Here is a 13,576-nt window from a genome sequence, read left to right on the forward strand (position 1 = left end):
GCTAGACAAATATTTATCGATTAATAATTGTACTGTCTTTCCGTTTGCGCATTCATATATTATTTATTAAAATCGATGGATATAATTTATGTAAATATAATGTACATTTACGAAAACTAGTTGTTCGATATAAAAGTGAATTTTACGAGAAATAAAAATTATGTACCTTTGAATAAAAAATCGGCATAGATTTAACATAATAAAATAATTAATTATAAAATTTAATTGACATTTCTTTTTTTTTTGTTATATGCTAGATAAATATATATCGATTAATAATTGTACTGTCTTTCCATATGCGCATTCATATATTATTTATTAAAATCGATAAAATCGATGGATATAATTTATGTAAATAATGTACATTTACGAAAATTAATTATTCGATATAAAAGTGAATTTTACGAGAAATGAAAATTATGTACCTTTGAATAAAAAGTCAGCATAGATTCAATAATAATCAAATGATTGCATCTTAAATTCTTGAGTTTCCTTCTGATATATAACATCTTCCCAAGATTTCCTGAAATCATTAAGCGAATTACATATTTTAATTATTATAGTGATAAAAAGCATTTATATCTGAAACAAGTTTGACACAAAAGAATTATTTGCAAACAATGTTTAATCGATAAACTCGATGTTTTATAAAACGAAAAGCGCGTTAAATTACAACATAAATTATTCGCCAGAGCAATCAACGATTCCGTGCCTAAAAATAAAAAGAAATATATAATTTAAGTGCGATTAACTTTGAAAGAATGCGCTTCGCGTTAAAGATTATTATACATATATGCCAAGTTTAAAAGTACAAAACTATTTCTTTCAAGAGACATCAACGGATACGCACAATTAAATAATCATTGAATTGTAAAAACGGTTTTTTTTATATTTTTTTATATGATGTACAGATATACAGACTTATAATAATTATACTAATCTATGCATTTCCGTTTCATATATTTATTAGATAATCGGTGGATATATAATTTCATATATATAATTAATTTTAATGAATACATAAATACACTGTATTATAAACATAAGTAAAAATATAAATGAATAAAATATATGTATGCATATATCATATAAAAATGTAATTAAACTAGTATATATATTTATATATACAAGTAAAACAATTAATAGAGAAAAACTTACAAATTCATAATTATATATTATATATATAAAATATATATATATATTATTACCTTTCAAAATAAATGACTCTTTGCTCTTATCTTTATAAATAACTTCTTAAAGGCACATATAATTATAAATGAGAGAGAAGGTAGATATAGAGCCTCACCTGTGAAACACAATTAATCATTAAAATCAGTTATTAAATTTAAAAAACTTTATTGCGTGCACAGGACATTTTATAAAAAAAATTGAATTATTAATAAATGCACACATACCTGTAATGTATGACAAGTAAATAACATAATAATGATCAAGATATTAGTTTGCGTAATGAAATGGCACTCAATAAAATGTTTTCCTTAAGAAAATCATAATGTATGTAATGAAAAATATGTATACGTTAAATTCATTAAAAATTAAAACAAAAATCATGAATAATTTGTTAGATGATCGTTACAAAATTGTACAAACTGCACAACATGATGCAATACTTGAGCAATATAGTACTCGTACAACATATACACATCAAATTACATAAATCACAATAATAAGTCTTAATAAAATTCAATTTAAAAATAAATTTGCATTGTCCAGTAAACATATATATTTCTCTACATAATTTGATTTTCTGCGCATAACTATATTCTACAACAGTTTCTATAGTCAACGAGAACAGATCAATAAAATTTAATTTTTAACGAGAATGGCGATTTATGATAAAAAAAGGAATAATTCTATAATAAAATAATTTTCACTAAAACATTCATAATCTATATTGTTTCTGTTGTTAATCTTCATTACATTGGCATATGTCATGTTTCCTGTATGTGTTTATAAGTGTTTGTGTATTATTCTACTGAATATATGTACTCTCTTTATTAAATTGTCGTATTATCGCCAGTTTTGCACATACAAATATACAATAAAAATGACAATAATCGAACAGTACTTATCATTACGCAATATATGATATTACAATATTATGATACATGTGTTGCGAGATTAATATTGTACAAGATGTAATATTATTCTAATTGCAACAATTTTTGTAACGTAAAACTAAGATGACGATGTAATGTTTTCTTTTTTCAAACACTGTTTTCCATTAGATATGCACAATCCTTTGGTTAAACACACTTACGCAGAAATATTTGAGCATATACTTTTATACTTTTCTTCTGAAAATTCACACTACTCTGAATTCGTGCTTTTAAACATTTATCTTCCTTTTTTTGATATCAATTAAATTCTGTAAATATACACATCACAGAATAATATTCCCTTCAATACATATATATGCATATTGCTAACATAAGTCATCGAAATTGTCCGTATCATCGCTGATGATCGCATTCTATTCGACGTAATTAATAAAAAGTCTTAAAATTGACCTCGAAAGCTTCGATATGGTTTTCCTCCCAAGTGCTTTCCTCTCAAAGCGTGACTTTTGCCTCTCAAAGCTCTTCCATGCCACTCGTGCTCTCTTGGGAATGCATGGCCATCCACCAACTCATCGTCGGATTCTTCCAATTCCATCGGACTTTCGCCGCGGCTGTGATTGCTCCTTCTGTCATGGAACTCGTCGCGCTCCATAGAACGTCTATGATAATCCGGCGAATATCTGTTATGACCATAATGATCTCGTGTGCTATGAGCGGAGAAATCATCTCTATCTCTAACGGGAGATTCTAATCTCACGCTTCTGGATCCATGATCCATGGAATCGGAAGCTTGATGCTCGTGCTCGTCGGCGGATCTTCTGGAGGGAGACAATTGCCTGTTCCAGGAACGTCTCTGCGATGAGTTACTCAGACTCCATCTGAGATCCTCGACTTCGCGAAATCTGGGAGGATATTCGTACGTCTCCCGCACGTTCCAATCGAGACGATCCATTATCGGTCGCCTCTCCTCCTTTATTGGCTGAAGATCGTGCGGATAGACCTGCGACTCGACGTCAACCATAACGACAGACGTCTGCACGCCTTTAGTTTCCGTTTCCACCTCGTCCGTTTGACAGATCTTCTGATGCGTCTGAGTCGTCGTTTTCGGAATCGGTATCTGCTGTTCCACGTTGCTGCTGCTCTCTTCCCAAAATATCTTGGTCTTGCCTTTCTGAAGGAGTATCGAATTCGACGTGTGATCCTCGGCCTCGTTCTTCGTACGAGGGTCTTCTTCGTTGCGATCGTGGAAAAATCTGCCCTTCATCTTCAAACGTGGATCCTCGAATGGCAGCTGACACAGCGCTTGTTCGCAATGCCGCATTATTTCAGGCTTGAATCCTATTGGTGAAAAAGAAAACAGAGTCGCGTAGAATCAACATCCGTAATGCTTATGTAAAGATACGCTGTTACGTTTCATGCTTCTTGCAATCTTCGCGCACATTTGCAATCATAGAATGGAGCACACAAGTGTCTTTATACGAAAGTGTACACTTTGATTATGTTAGACATACAAACTTTCATCACATACACGAAGCGCGCGATTATAAACACTTGATTAAAAAATGTTTCTTACCTGGATATAGCACTGGTATATTAGATGGATCTAGAGCACGTGAAAAAAGAAAATTAGTATTATTTAACAAATAGAATTTACATGTGATCGATTATGAAAAATGCATACGAAGTACTTCTACGAATCTTTACAATTAAATACATAGCAAGTAAAGACAATCGCACCTTTAGCCGAAACAGACGCTTCCAGTAGACTGGATAAACTGGTTTTTTCAAATTGCTGTAAAATCAATTCATAAGAAAAATATTAATCCATTTTCTGCGTCCACATACTTGAAGATAAAATCGGCGAATCAAAATAAATTAATATCCATAAACTTTTTCGACGATAAACACTTCTCGTCGAATTTAAATCAAAATCGAAATAATTCATCGCTATTATACGTATGAAAATTACTTTTGGTTTGGAGATGACCGGCGGTTCGGGCGTTTTCATTCGTTCCTCGCGTGGAGCGTGAAATTCAGAGTACGACGTCGCCGATCCATGTCGTGACGATTCCGCATAACTCTGCGACGACGTGGAGGAGGATGCGGTCGGGTGATTCGAAGGTGCTTTGCTCGAAGATTCGAATTGACGAATCGGCGATCGTCGGACGGAGGACATCGGGTGCGATTGATTATAGGGTATCTGGGTGTGATCCATCACCGGTGCTGGTACAGGTTGCGGCGAGGGTACCGGTGTAGGAAGCAAGCCTGGAGGACAGATCGCCGATGGCGGGATGACTGGTGCCTGGATAGGAGGAGGGATGACATTCGGCTGATTGTACATGACCGGACCGGAGGAATATTCAGCTGGAGGCAGAGTATGCGGCAGCATGGGGTCGAAATTCATCGGCGGTACACCTGGCATAGGATCGAAGTTCATGAACGGCGGTCCAGCACTTGGCATAGGTAGCATATTTGACGGCGGCGGCGGCGGGACAAGTCCCGGACCCGGTTGATGATGTATGTATGATGTTGAAGGCGCTACAGACGGAGGTGGAGGTGGCGGAGGCGGAGGTGGCTGCGACGGCGGCGGGGGCGGCGGCGGTCGAGGTTCCGCTTCCTGTTGATAGGCGGGTGGAGGATTGAGAAGTGGTGCGATTTCTTCCATGGTCGCGGGCGGCGCCGGGTATCCACCGCTCTTGACGCCGGTCGGCTTCATCGCTTCGTTCCTCAGCTGCCTCGCCAGCTCGTTGATGAAGGGCGAACGTTTCCTCACGCGCTTCTCCACCGATCTGCTGCGCGAACGCGTGCGACTTCGGCGACTTCGGGGACTGTATCGTCTACTCGCTGGCGAACGGCTCGAGCGTCTTCTCAGACGTTCCGTGCTGCGGCTCCTCCGATCGCGAGATCGACTTCTCCGGCTTAACAATTTAAAGCAGTTACAGTTGTGTTGAAATTAAATCGCTAAGATACTATATCTCTATTACATTTTTAATAGATATATATATATATATATCTGTATATAAGTATAAATACATAAATATATATTTATATATTTTATATATAAATAAATATATTTTATAATAAAATTTTATTAATATAATATATATAATTTATATATAAATTTATATATAAATATATATACATTACAAAAATATAAAACTTTTAATGTAAAATGCGTGAAAAATTATCACGTAAATATTAATAAAACATTTGTACAAAATAATTTGTACAAAGTAATTTTTATAGCGCGCACATACACACACACATATAGACGCATAGTATATAAAAGGAGAAAACAAGTCTTTTTAAATGATCGGTAAATTTTTCCAAGCCTCTTTCTCGAGTCAGAAAGAGTCGAAAGCATCTGAGAAGAACAAAGATTAAAAATTATTTTTCCTCACCGTTCGTGTATCCATTCGCCAGGGCGTCTCCTTCGCGATCGTTCAGCACTCCACCTTCTCTCTACGCTGGACCGTCGTTCCCCGCTAAGTCGTCTAGGACTCCTTCGTCGATCCGGACTTAACATGGGGGGACTCCTTCGATCGGAAAAGTATCGCGGTGAATTTTTTCGTCTGCCCGGGCTATATCGGGGAGGACTTCTATGCCTCTCCGCGCTCGTTCTAAAAGGACTCCTACGATGTTCCGGAGATCCGTAAGGACTTCTTCGTCGATGGGGACTCGGCCGAAGTCTGTCGGGAGTTCTGCGTCGAGCCGGACTCGGTCTGTCATAACGCTCGAACGATTTACTCCTACGACGATCTCGGCTTCGTTGCGCTTCGCGCTGAGCTCGCTCCCGATTCTGTTCTTCCGTGATGCTCTGAATGGCCTCGGCTTCCGTACCAGGTGGAACCACGTTGTCCGAATCGAGCAGATGCTTGATCGCCTTCTCCTTTTCCGCGAGGAGCTTGCTCTCGGTATCCCTCTTCGTTCGCATCTTATCCCGTTCGATGTCCTTCGTGCTTTTCAAAGGGTCACGACGAATCTCCTCGCGTTTCTTCTCTTCTTTCTTCGACTTTCCACGACTGTAAGATCCTTTAGGCTCTGGACGATGGCGTTCCCTATAATTACTCTTGCCATATCATTTGTTTATCAAGGAAACATAAGTTTTCTTATTAATATAATAGATTCGCAGAAATATCCACGGCAAAATGCACAAATTGTCTGATAATATGATTTTGTAACTTATAATTAAACTGCTAAAATTAGGATTTAATACATTTCTATAATATTAATTACTTATGCAATTAATTCAAATTAATAAAAATCAGTCAATTATAATACTCTTATAACAACTGGATTTGTATATAAAAATATACACTATATATGTGTATACATATATTATATATATTTTTTTATATATAATATATATATAAAAAATATAATAACAATATATTATAAAAATCATATACACTAATGACACTACCTAGAGGATCGTCTCTCTTTTCGTTCCGCAGCATTTGTCTTGTCTTGCTCGTTCTCGCGATTTCTCTCTTCATCTCCTTCCCAGGCATCTACGACATCCAATCCTTCCATAAAGTCTTCATCGTCAAGGAAATCTTGTAATTCTTCATCTGGTATCTCCTTAAGGCCCTCAATTGCACGTTGCACATCATCATTGGTATTTTTTAACGAGGAATTCTTTATCTCATGAGGTTGCTTCACATATATCTTGCCGATAGTCTTCATTTTTTCACTGTACTTTACTTCCATTTGATTGTCATCTTCTTTACTATTTTTATTATTCATGTTGCTCACCAACTCGTGTGATTACTTCAATAGTCTGAAGTAATCAAAAAATATAGAATTTTTTATATATATTTTATACACATATACATAATATATTCAATTATATATATTTATATATATAAACTTTTAAAATTTACACAAAATCTAACTACTCCGCTTGTATTTATATCGTTACTGCAAGTTTCTTCAATTCAATTCTTATAGAAAGTGTGACATAACAATTAGTTTAATACAATTGGCAGGATTATGTTATTTCAAATATATGACTGGAATGCTTATTACATATAGTATCGCATTCCTTATCCATATCTGAATGTCTGTAACATAAATAATTTTACCCTCGACACCCTCATCGAGATTCAATGTAACACTGCATAATCTTTAACATTTAGAAGTATTTTGATTCTTTTAAACTCTTAACATATAAATTTTTGTTAAATTTTAAAACAATAAATAACTGACAGATGCAATAATTCAAAATATGTAAAATATTAAATATAAATATATCTAATCGAATTAAGAAATGAAACAACAGATTTTGCTATTAAATTAAGAAAACCACTTTAATCAAACTTTGATTAACTTCACTTCGACGATTAATTTGTCAAATCTGCAGCATCCTGTTAAAGATAGGATTGTTTTTGTTTTTTTTTTTTTTTTATCAATTGACATATTGAAAGATCAGACGAGGAATGTCGAGGATATAAATGCAATTAGAAGTTTTGCTGCAGACAATTCTTGATTTAATCATCGATTAGGTTAATCGAAATTTAATCAAAGGTCAATGCTTCGTCCTTTTTTAATCTCCGATATATTTCGTTGATTAAAAAAAAAAAAAAAAAGTTGCAAGAAGGAATTGCAAAATAATACTCTGGTGCAGCAACTTTCACATAATCGAAAATTGCATGTATTGACAAATAAAATGACAGATATGTAAATAAAGACGTGAACTTGTCTCGATATAATCGTGAATTTCGGGCAACTTACCCGAAAAAGAAAAACAATACCCTTAATAAAGAATGCGCATCAGTTCGACGAAAAAGTCCTCTCATTCTCTCTAATCCACCATATTGTTCATCTGACCTAACCTAACTTTTCGAACCTATGATAGAGAGTATGCGAGATTTCATTCGCCATCGTGTACATTTTTACAATTTTATATCGTTATTATTTTCCATTCCTTATAATTTATTAACGAAGGCGAATATGCAAATAAATAAAGATTTCCGTGTATTATATTTTTTTATAAACTGTTGTTAAACTTTACACTCGAACTGAACTGAAATAACGCTCTGATATATACGTATATATATATATATATATATATAAATAATTGTTATATATATACATGTATATATATATATATTTTTTTTTTTTAATTGTACTGTTCAACTTTCTTAAAACTAAAATATATAATATATGTAATAATTATTATATAAATAATCTTTTTAAAGTTATGCTCTAATTAATGTTTAATGTATGTATGATTATATGTACAAATTCTCATATTCTCTGAGAATAGAAACAGAATGCAAAATTGAGAAATAAATTGAAAAGTTTCAAGCATAGTCTAAAATCTACCCTGGTTTCTTAACAATAAGAAAATTAAGATATTTTGTACTTGTAAAAAAGTCGTATTTATTTAATAATTCGTTTATACTATAAGAGTTATAGCTTGCAAATATTATGTATGAATTCATATAAATCATACATATATTCAATAAATAACAATAATTATACATGAACAGTCTGAATATCAAAAAAGAAAATTTAGTCCTCTCGTATAATTTGTATTTTTATACCTATTCGTTTAAGTCACACTCTTTAAATTTATATATATTTTCTGAGAATCTGGAAAATATATTGTAATTAGGCAACATATTTGAACCAATATTAAAATTACCTATATTAATGACTTCTAATAACGTTATAACAAAAATAAAATTACAATGATCAAGTACTGTTAATTACAATATAAAGTACTGTTAATTTTTGGTCCATACATGCCGAAAGACGTATGTGATTTGTACACATACATGCAGAGGACCATCACGGTTTCTTGTGGTACAGCAATTCGCTATAAGTCTTTTTAAACTGTAACATATGTAGCAATGTTTTCTCTATTATTTTTGGTATCCAACTGTTTACGAAGCACTCGAATTGTCGAAAGACGTGATTCTGACTGTCCTCATCCTTTAGCATTATAATCACCGCTACAGGATTATCCGCCTTTTCTAATGTACATATAAAATCTAATTTGATGTTACCAGCCTCATCGTTCAACTGTTCCAACACCTTGTCCGACATGATAGCCTCTTTCTCCAGAAGACTCAATTGAACGTCCAACAGAGTTCTATTATTTTTCTTTCTGTTATACCATACACATTTATTGCCTGTGCAATGGAACATTATCTTCTGATGATTCCTAGTATGTACGTCAGATAATACTTCAACCTTTTGCTGCTTCGTCTCCTGATCGTTCTCCTGGTCGAGGAGTATCTCGACTTGTAATTTAAAAATCATTTCGAAGATATCTCTTGTCAGATTGAAAACCATGAAATACCAATTGTCCTTCTTATACTGTTCCTTGTTAGGGATGTCTGTACGTGTGTCAAAATCCTCCGGCAATCCAGCATAAAGAAAACGACCAGCTCGTATCGTACTCTTAAATTTCGTTTTCCTCTTCTTCGTCGGTATCAATTGAGGAGGTACCGTACTAAATAATGTCTTCAATGCATTCTCGTAATTATTTACTTTAGCGGCTGCACAGATATCGGCACTAAACACGCAACAATGTTGGAACGCTATTAATGCGCGGTCCGATGTGATCGCAGCTGTGTTCTGATTCAATTCGATCGGATCTTGAAGGCATAACGGTTTGTTAACATCTAATTTCTTGGCAATATTCTCCATGACGCAACTCTTATATCTGTTCATGTAATCGGGCAACTTGTCTATCTGCGCAAAGTCTGCTGCTGCATATGTTTTCCCGTCCAACAAACATATCACGCATGAATTGTAGTGAAACGTGGCGTAGAAGGAGAAGAAATTGTGAAGTAGTTCCGCGATACTACTGCTATTGCTGATGGGTGGTAATACGGTATTTTCATTAAAATTTACTTGCCATCCATTTATAATTTGCGGAACGCAAGTTCTTTGAAGATGTAACAAAGGCGGAAGAAGGCCGACCGAGTCTTGTTGAAGGTAAAATATTATCAGACACACTAATCCGTAACTAGATATTCTTCCGATACCGGAAATCCCGAAATGCCTCGCCCAATACTTGATGAGCAGCATTAATGGTCGTAATCGAGGATCGCGCGATGCACAATAACGTAAGAAACTACTTTTATAAATACCTAGGCCATTCTTGAAGGAGATATCGCAGGAGACGTTAGTCGGTATGTAACAGAACTTTATAATAGGTGTTTTTGCTTTAGGAATCGATATTATATTGGAAAAGACAGATTTCATACTGTACATAATTCTCCTTACTCTCTTGAATATCGTTAGCGTTAGCATAAACGGTGGCATATCCGGTCTTTGACAAGACGGTGGTAAACCTTGAACAAAACGGAAATGTTATTTAAACATGTACGACGATATTGTGATGTATATTAATTAATATATTATATATATATTTATATTAATATAATTTATTAATATATATTAATATTTATTAATGTATATATTATATTATATTATAAATAATATATTAATGCGATAGTAAAATAATATCACTTACCAATTTGACCAACATACATATAGATATCTAAATCACTCTCTTTAAAACTCAATCCAGCCACCGTCGAGCCAAATGTATACGTTTGACATTCTGGAAAAACTGAGCTGAATATCTCATTCAAGTGAGTGCAAATGACATCGTATCGGGTTATTAATTCAAATTCAGTCAGCTGTATTGTATTTAAAAGCGCTGCTAATTGGCCATCAAATGTCACTTCAGTTTCAACAATGCCCTTTACACGATCATAACTTATTGGATCTTCTTCTTCCTGAGTTTTATTCGGTGTATTATTAGCTTTCTTCCCTTAAAACAATACACAATCTTGTGTTACATAATGTTCATATGAAAAATAGGAATAATAAACATAGTATTGTTTTAAAAGAAATTTATAATATATCTTTACCTCTGTCAAAACCCGAGTTTTCTCTATTTTTCTTAATTCTTCTCAGATATAATTTTTCATTTGGAAACCAATTTGACTTACTCATTAGAATATTAACAGGTGCACTGCAATATTACAAAGTAATATAATTAAAATATATATACGGTGATTCATACATTTGTTGTCTTAAAAGAATATTTTTTAAATTTCTCTTTCTTCTAAATTCTTTCTAAATTTTTCTAAATTTTGAATATAAATATAATGAACATGATGTAGGATGTAAATTCAGATACATTAGAAAGAAAAAGAAAATAAATTTTCATTGCCAAAATTCTAGGAAAAGAAAAGTAATACATTTTCAATACATTTAAAGCTATATTAATCATGTGCACATATTAGCAAAATTAATTGTAACTACAATTTTTTTGTCATAAATATTTATTATAAATTACCTATCAAAGAACTCAATCCATAAGGAATTCCGTCCATAACGTTCCCTTTTGACTGGTCCAAACTGGCGGAGGAATTTCGCTAAATCCTCTCGCGATATAGTTTTTGGTAAAGGAGCAATGCAAAGTGATTTTCCTGGTAAATAATACTGATCTTCTTCCCGAGATTTATGCTCTCGTGATTTCGTTTCAGGACGATTTGAACTTGTAGCAACTTGGTTATTTGCATAGTTAACAGGTTCAACGGATGATTCAGAATTCATTATTAAATGCACAGTATGTACAATTATTTGAATAATTGCTGATTTATTATATTATACTGATTTGTCTCTCTTTCTCTGTTGCTCTCTTACAGGAAATATCCTTTTATTACTTAACAGCAATATGTTAAAAAATAAAGAGATCAAAGAATCATTCTTATTTAAAGTTTAATGCTTCACCATTTTTAGTAATCACTTTCAAGAAATATTTTGTTTCAATAAATCCTTTTAACATGCCAGCACAGAGAATAACATCATTTTCAGATTCAAGAAATATTAAACCTTCTCTCTTCGCCTTCTCAAAATTGATATAAATGAAAAGTTCCGCACTTTGACGCAAGCCGTTAATGAAATTCAATCCTTTGGCAAAGTGAATATGATTTCTTTTCATACGCGATAAACCTTTAGCTTTTATTGTTGTCCAATACTTGAAATAAGTTCCATGAATTATGTCAAATTCTGCACTGTCAAGTACTTTCAAAGTCAATTCGTTAATCTTAGATATGGAATGACCCTGATTCGCTTTGATCTCTAAAATACCATTAATAGTATTGAGAGTAAATCTCTGTTTGTTATTATTCTCTACTACTCTCTTGATATCGTCAATAGTATAATGGTGCAATTTAGTCAATAACTCATCGACTACAACAAAGCCATTTGATTTAATATTTAAGCCTTCCTTTATAGCTCCATGACGTAATAAATATGATAGCCTTTTGCTGAGAACAATATCATTTTTACTCTGATTCTGAAAACAAAATAAATAACATCTATTAAAATCAATGATTATATATTTAAGCAAACTAAACAGGCTCTTGAAAGAATTGTCAGAGAAATATCATTTTTCATGTGTTTTATAGGAATTGACAAACTATTTAATAAAAAATATTATTACTATTATATTAAGAAATATATATTGTTATACTAATTTATATCCTACAATATAAAAATAAAATATAATCATACTTAAGTATGATTATAAGATAAAAATATCTTTAAAAATATATATGTATACAAAAATTATGTATCTAATATTAAATATATAAAATATCTAAATATAAAATAATCATATAGTGTTCAATGTTAATTTCTTGCCTTGGAATTTTTCTTGAGACAACAATCTTTTGAATTGCAAGTTATTTAAAATAGTTACAAGCTATTACCACTAGATATCATATCTAATCCTTAATTATATTCATATTAAAATATTGCAGATATAAAATAAAAAGTTTTCAGGAATTTAAAAAATGCTTCACATATTTACATATCTATTTATATACACATAAGATTTGTTGTTATTCCACAGATATCTGTTTACACAGATATCTGTTCAGTATTTATTTCTTTTAACCAAAAATAGAGCTACCAGATTGTTTACATGAAAAAAATGATGAAAAAATACGTGCTTTTTTTTTAGGCAAAAACGAAGTTGTTGAATAGCGTGCTTGCATAAAAAAATACACCCAATAACAAATTACATACACATGTATTTTTTTATATACAATTTTATACTGCTATAATATAGACACAAATTATAAAACGAAGCAGTGAAAAGACGAAGAATAATATAGCCTTTTTTTTTAAACCCATTACATCACAAAGAACTAACCTTCGAAAACATGAAAATAGCGCAGCTCGTAACTTTTTCCTCGCATTAATTCAATACATACTCCTTCTCGTTTTACGCCAATTTATAGATATATATTTCAGTTCCTTTAAAAAACTGCGAAAAATTTGTAGAATGCTCAGCAATCTCCAGTATAATTAATTACAAAATAATCGCGCAATATCTGTTTAAGTTTAATGCGTCTTGCGTCTTGCATCGCGAAACAAATCGTACTCAGCTGTGATGACGCTCGCCGCTCGCAAGTGATCGGAAATCGGATCGAGTACTCTGCGTTGATACCACTGCT

General features: G+C 32.7%; 3 protein-coding genes across 7 annotated transcripts; all 3 read right to left on the reverse strand.

Moving 5' to 3' along the window:
• Positions 1-1,208: 1,208 nt before the first annotated feature.
• LOC145942237 (uncharacterized) lies at positions 1,209-8,114 on the reverse strand. Of its 4 annotated transcripts, XM_083048768.1 has the most exons (8): positions 7,815-8,114; positions 6,965-7,144; positions 6,505-6,861; positions 5,483-6,139; positions 4,051-4,999; positions 3,819-3,873; positions 3,655-3,684; positions 1,209-3,419 (listed from the first exon to the last, which is right to left on the reverse strand). In XM_083048768.1, the coding sequence occupies exons 3-8, from the start codon at positions 6,825-6,827 to the stop codon at positions 2,521-2,523; spliced, it is 2,913 nt and encodes a 970-aa protein (XP_082904894.1). In that variant the 5' UTR covers positions 6,828-6,861; positions 6,965-7,144; positions 7,815-8,114; the 3' UTR covers positions 1,209-2,520. The 4 variants fall into 4 exon arrangements, with proteins under 4 accessions (XP_082904894.1, XP_082904895.1, XP_082904892.1 ...); XM_083048769.1 differs by lacking the exon at positions 6,965-7,144 and having other exon boundaries at positions 7,835-8,114; XM_083048766.1 differs by lacking the exon at positions 6,965-7,144.
• A 364-nt stretch (positions 8,115-8,478) lies between these two features.
• Positions 8,479-11,673, reverse strand: LOC145941854 (speckle targeted PIP5K1A-regulated poly(A) polymerase-like). 2 transcript variants are annotated; one of them, XM_083048213.1, is made up of 5 exons: positions 11,407-11,673; positions 10,976-11,079; positions 10,573-10,875; positions 8,831-10,390; positions 8,479-8,678 (listed from the first exon to the last, which is right to left on the reverse strand). In XM_083048213.1, exons 1-4 carry the CDS (start codon positions 11,664-11,666, stop codon positions 8,877-8,879), a joined length of 2,181 nt encoding a protein of 726 aa, XP_082904339.1. In that variant the 5' UTR covers positions 11,667-11,673; the 3' UTR covers positions 8,479-8,678; positions 8,831-8,876. The 2 variants fall into 2 exon arrangements, with proteins under 2 accessions (XP_082904339.1, XP_082904338.1); XM_083048212.1 differs by having other exon boundaries at positions 8,479-10,390.
• A 147-nt stretch (positions 11,674-11,820) lies between these two features.
• On the reverse strand, positions 11,821-13,517 carry LOC145941855 (tRNA 2'-phosphotransferase 1-like). The gene is made up of 2 exons (XM_083048214.1): positions 13,273-13,517; positions 11,821-12,411 (listed from the first exon to the last, which is right to left on the reverse strand). Exons 1-2 carry the CDS (start codon positions 13,282-13,284, stop codon positions 11,821-11,823), a joined length of 603 nt encoding a protein of 200 aa, XP_082904340.1. The 5' UTR covers positions 13,285-13,517.
• Between the last annotated feature and the right edge of the window lie 59 nt (positions 13,518-13,576).

This window comes from Prenolepis imparis, unplaced genomic scaffold, assembly GCF_030444845.1.
Source record: "Prenolepis imparis isolate NDT839.2.m4 unplaced genomic scaffold, iyPreImpa1.0 SCAF_10, whole genome shotgun sequence".
In the NCBI taxonomy this organism is placed as follows: Eukaryota; Metazoa; Arthropoda; class Insecta; order Hymenoptera; family Formicidae; genus Prenolepis; species Prenolepis imparis.

Coding starts and splice junctions, on each gene's coding strand:
- LOC145942237 (XM_083048769.1), bottom strand. CDS start 6,827: ATGAATAATAAAAATAGTAAAGAAGATGACAATCAAATGGAAGTAAAG. Junction 3,685..3,818: donor AGCGTCTGTTTCGGCTAAAG/GTGCGATTGTCT, acceptor CACGTGCTCTAG/ATCCATCTAATATACCAGTG. Junction 3,420..3,654: donor TATACCAGTGCTATATCCAG/GTAAGAAACATT, acceptor TTTCACCAATAG/GATTCAAGCCTGAAATAATG.
- LOC145941854 (XM_083048213.1), bottom strand. CDS start 11,666: ATGAATTCTGAATCATCCGTTGAACCTGTTAACTATGCAAATAACCAA. Junction 10,876..10,975: donor AAACTCGGGTTTTGACAGAG/GTAAAGATATAT, acceptor TATTGTTTTAAG/GGAAGAAAGCTAATAATACA. Junction 10,391..10,572: donor TATGTATGTTGGTCAAATTG/GTAAGTGATATT, acceptor GTTTTGTTCAAG/GTTTACCACCGTCTTGTCAA.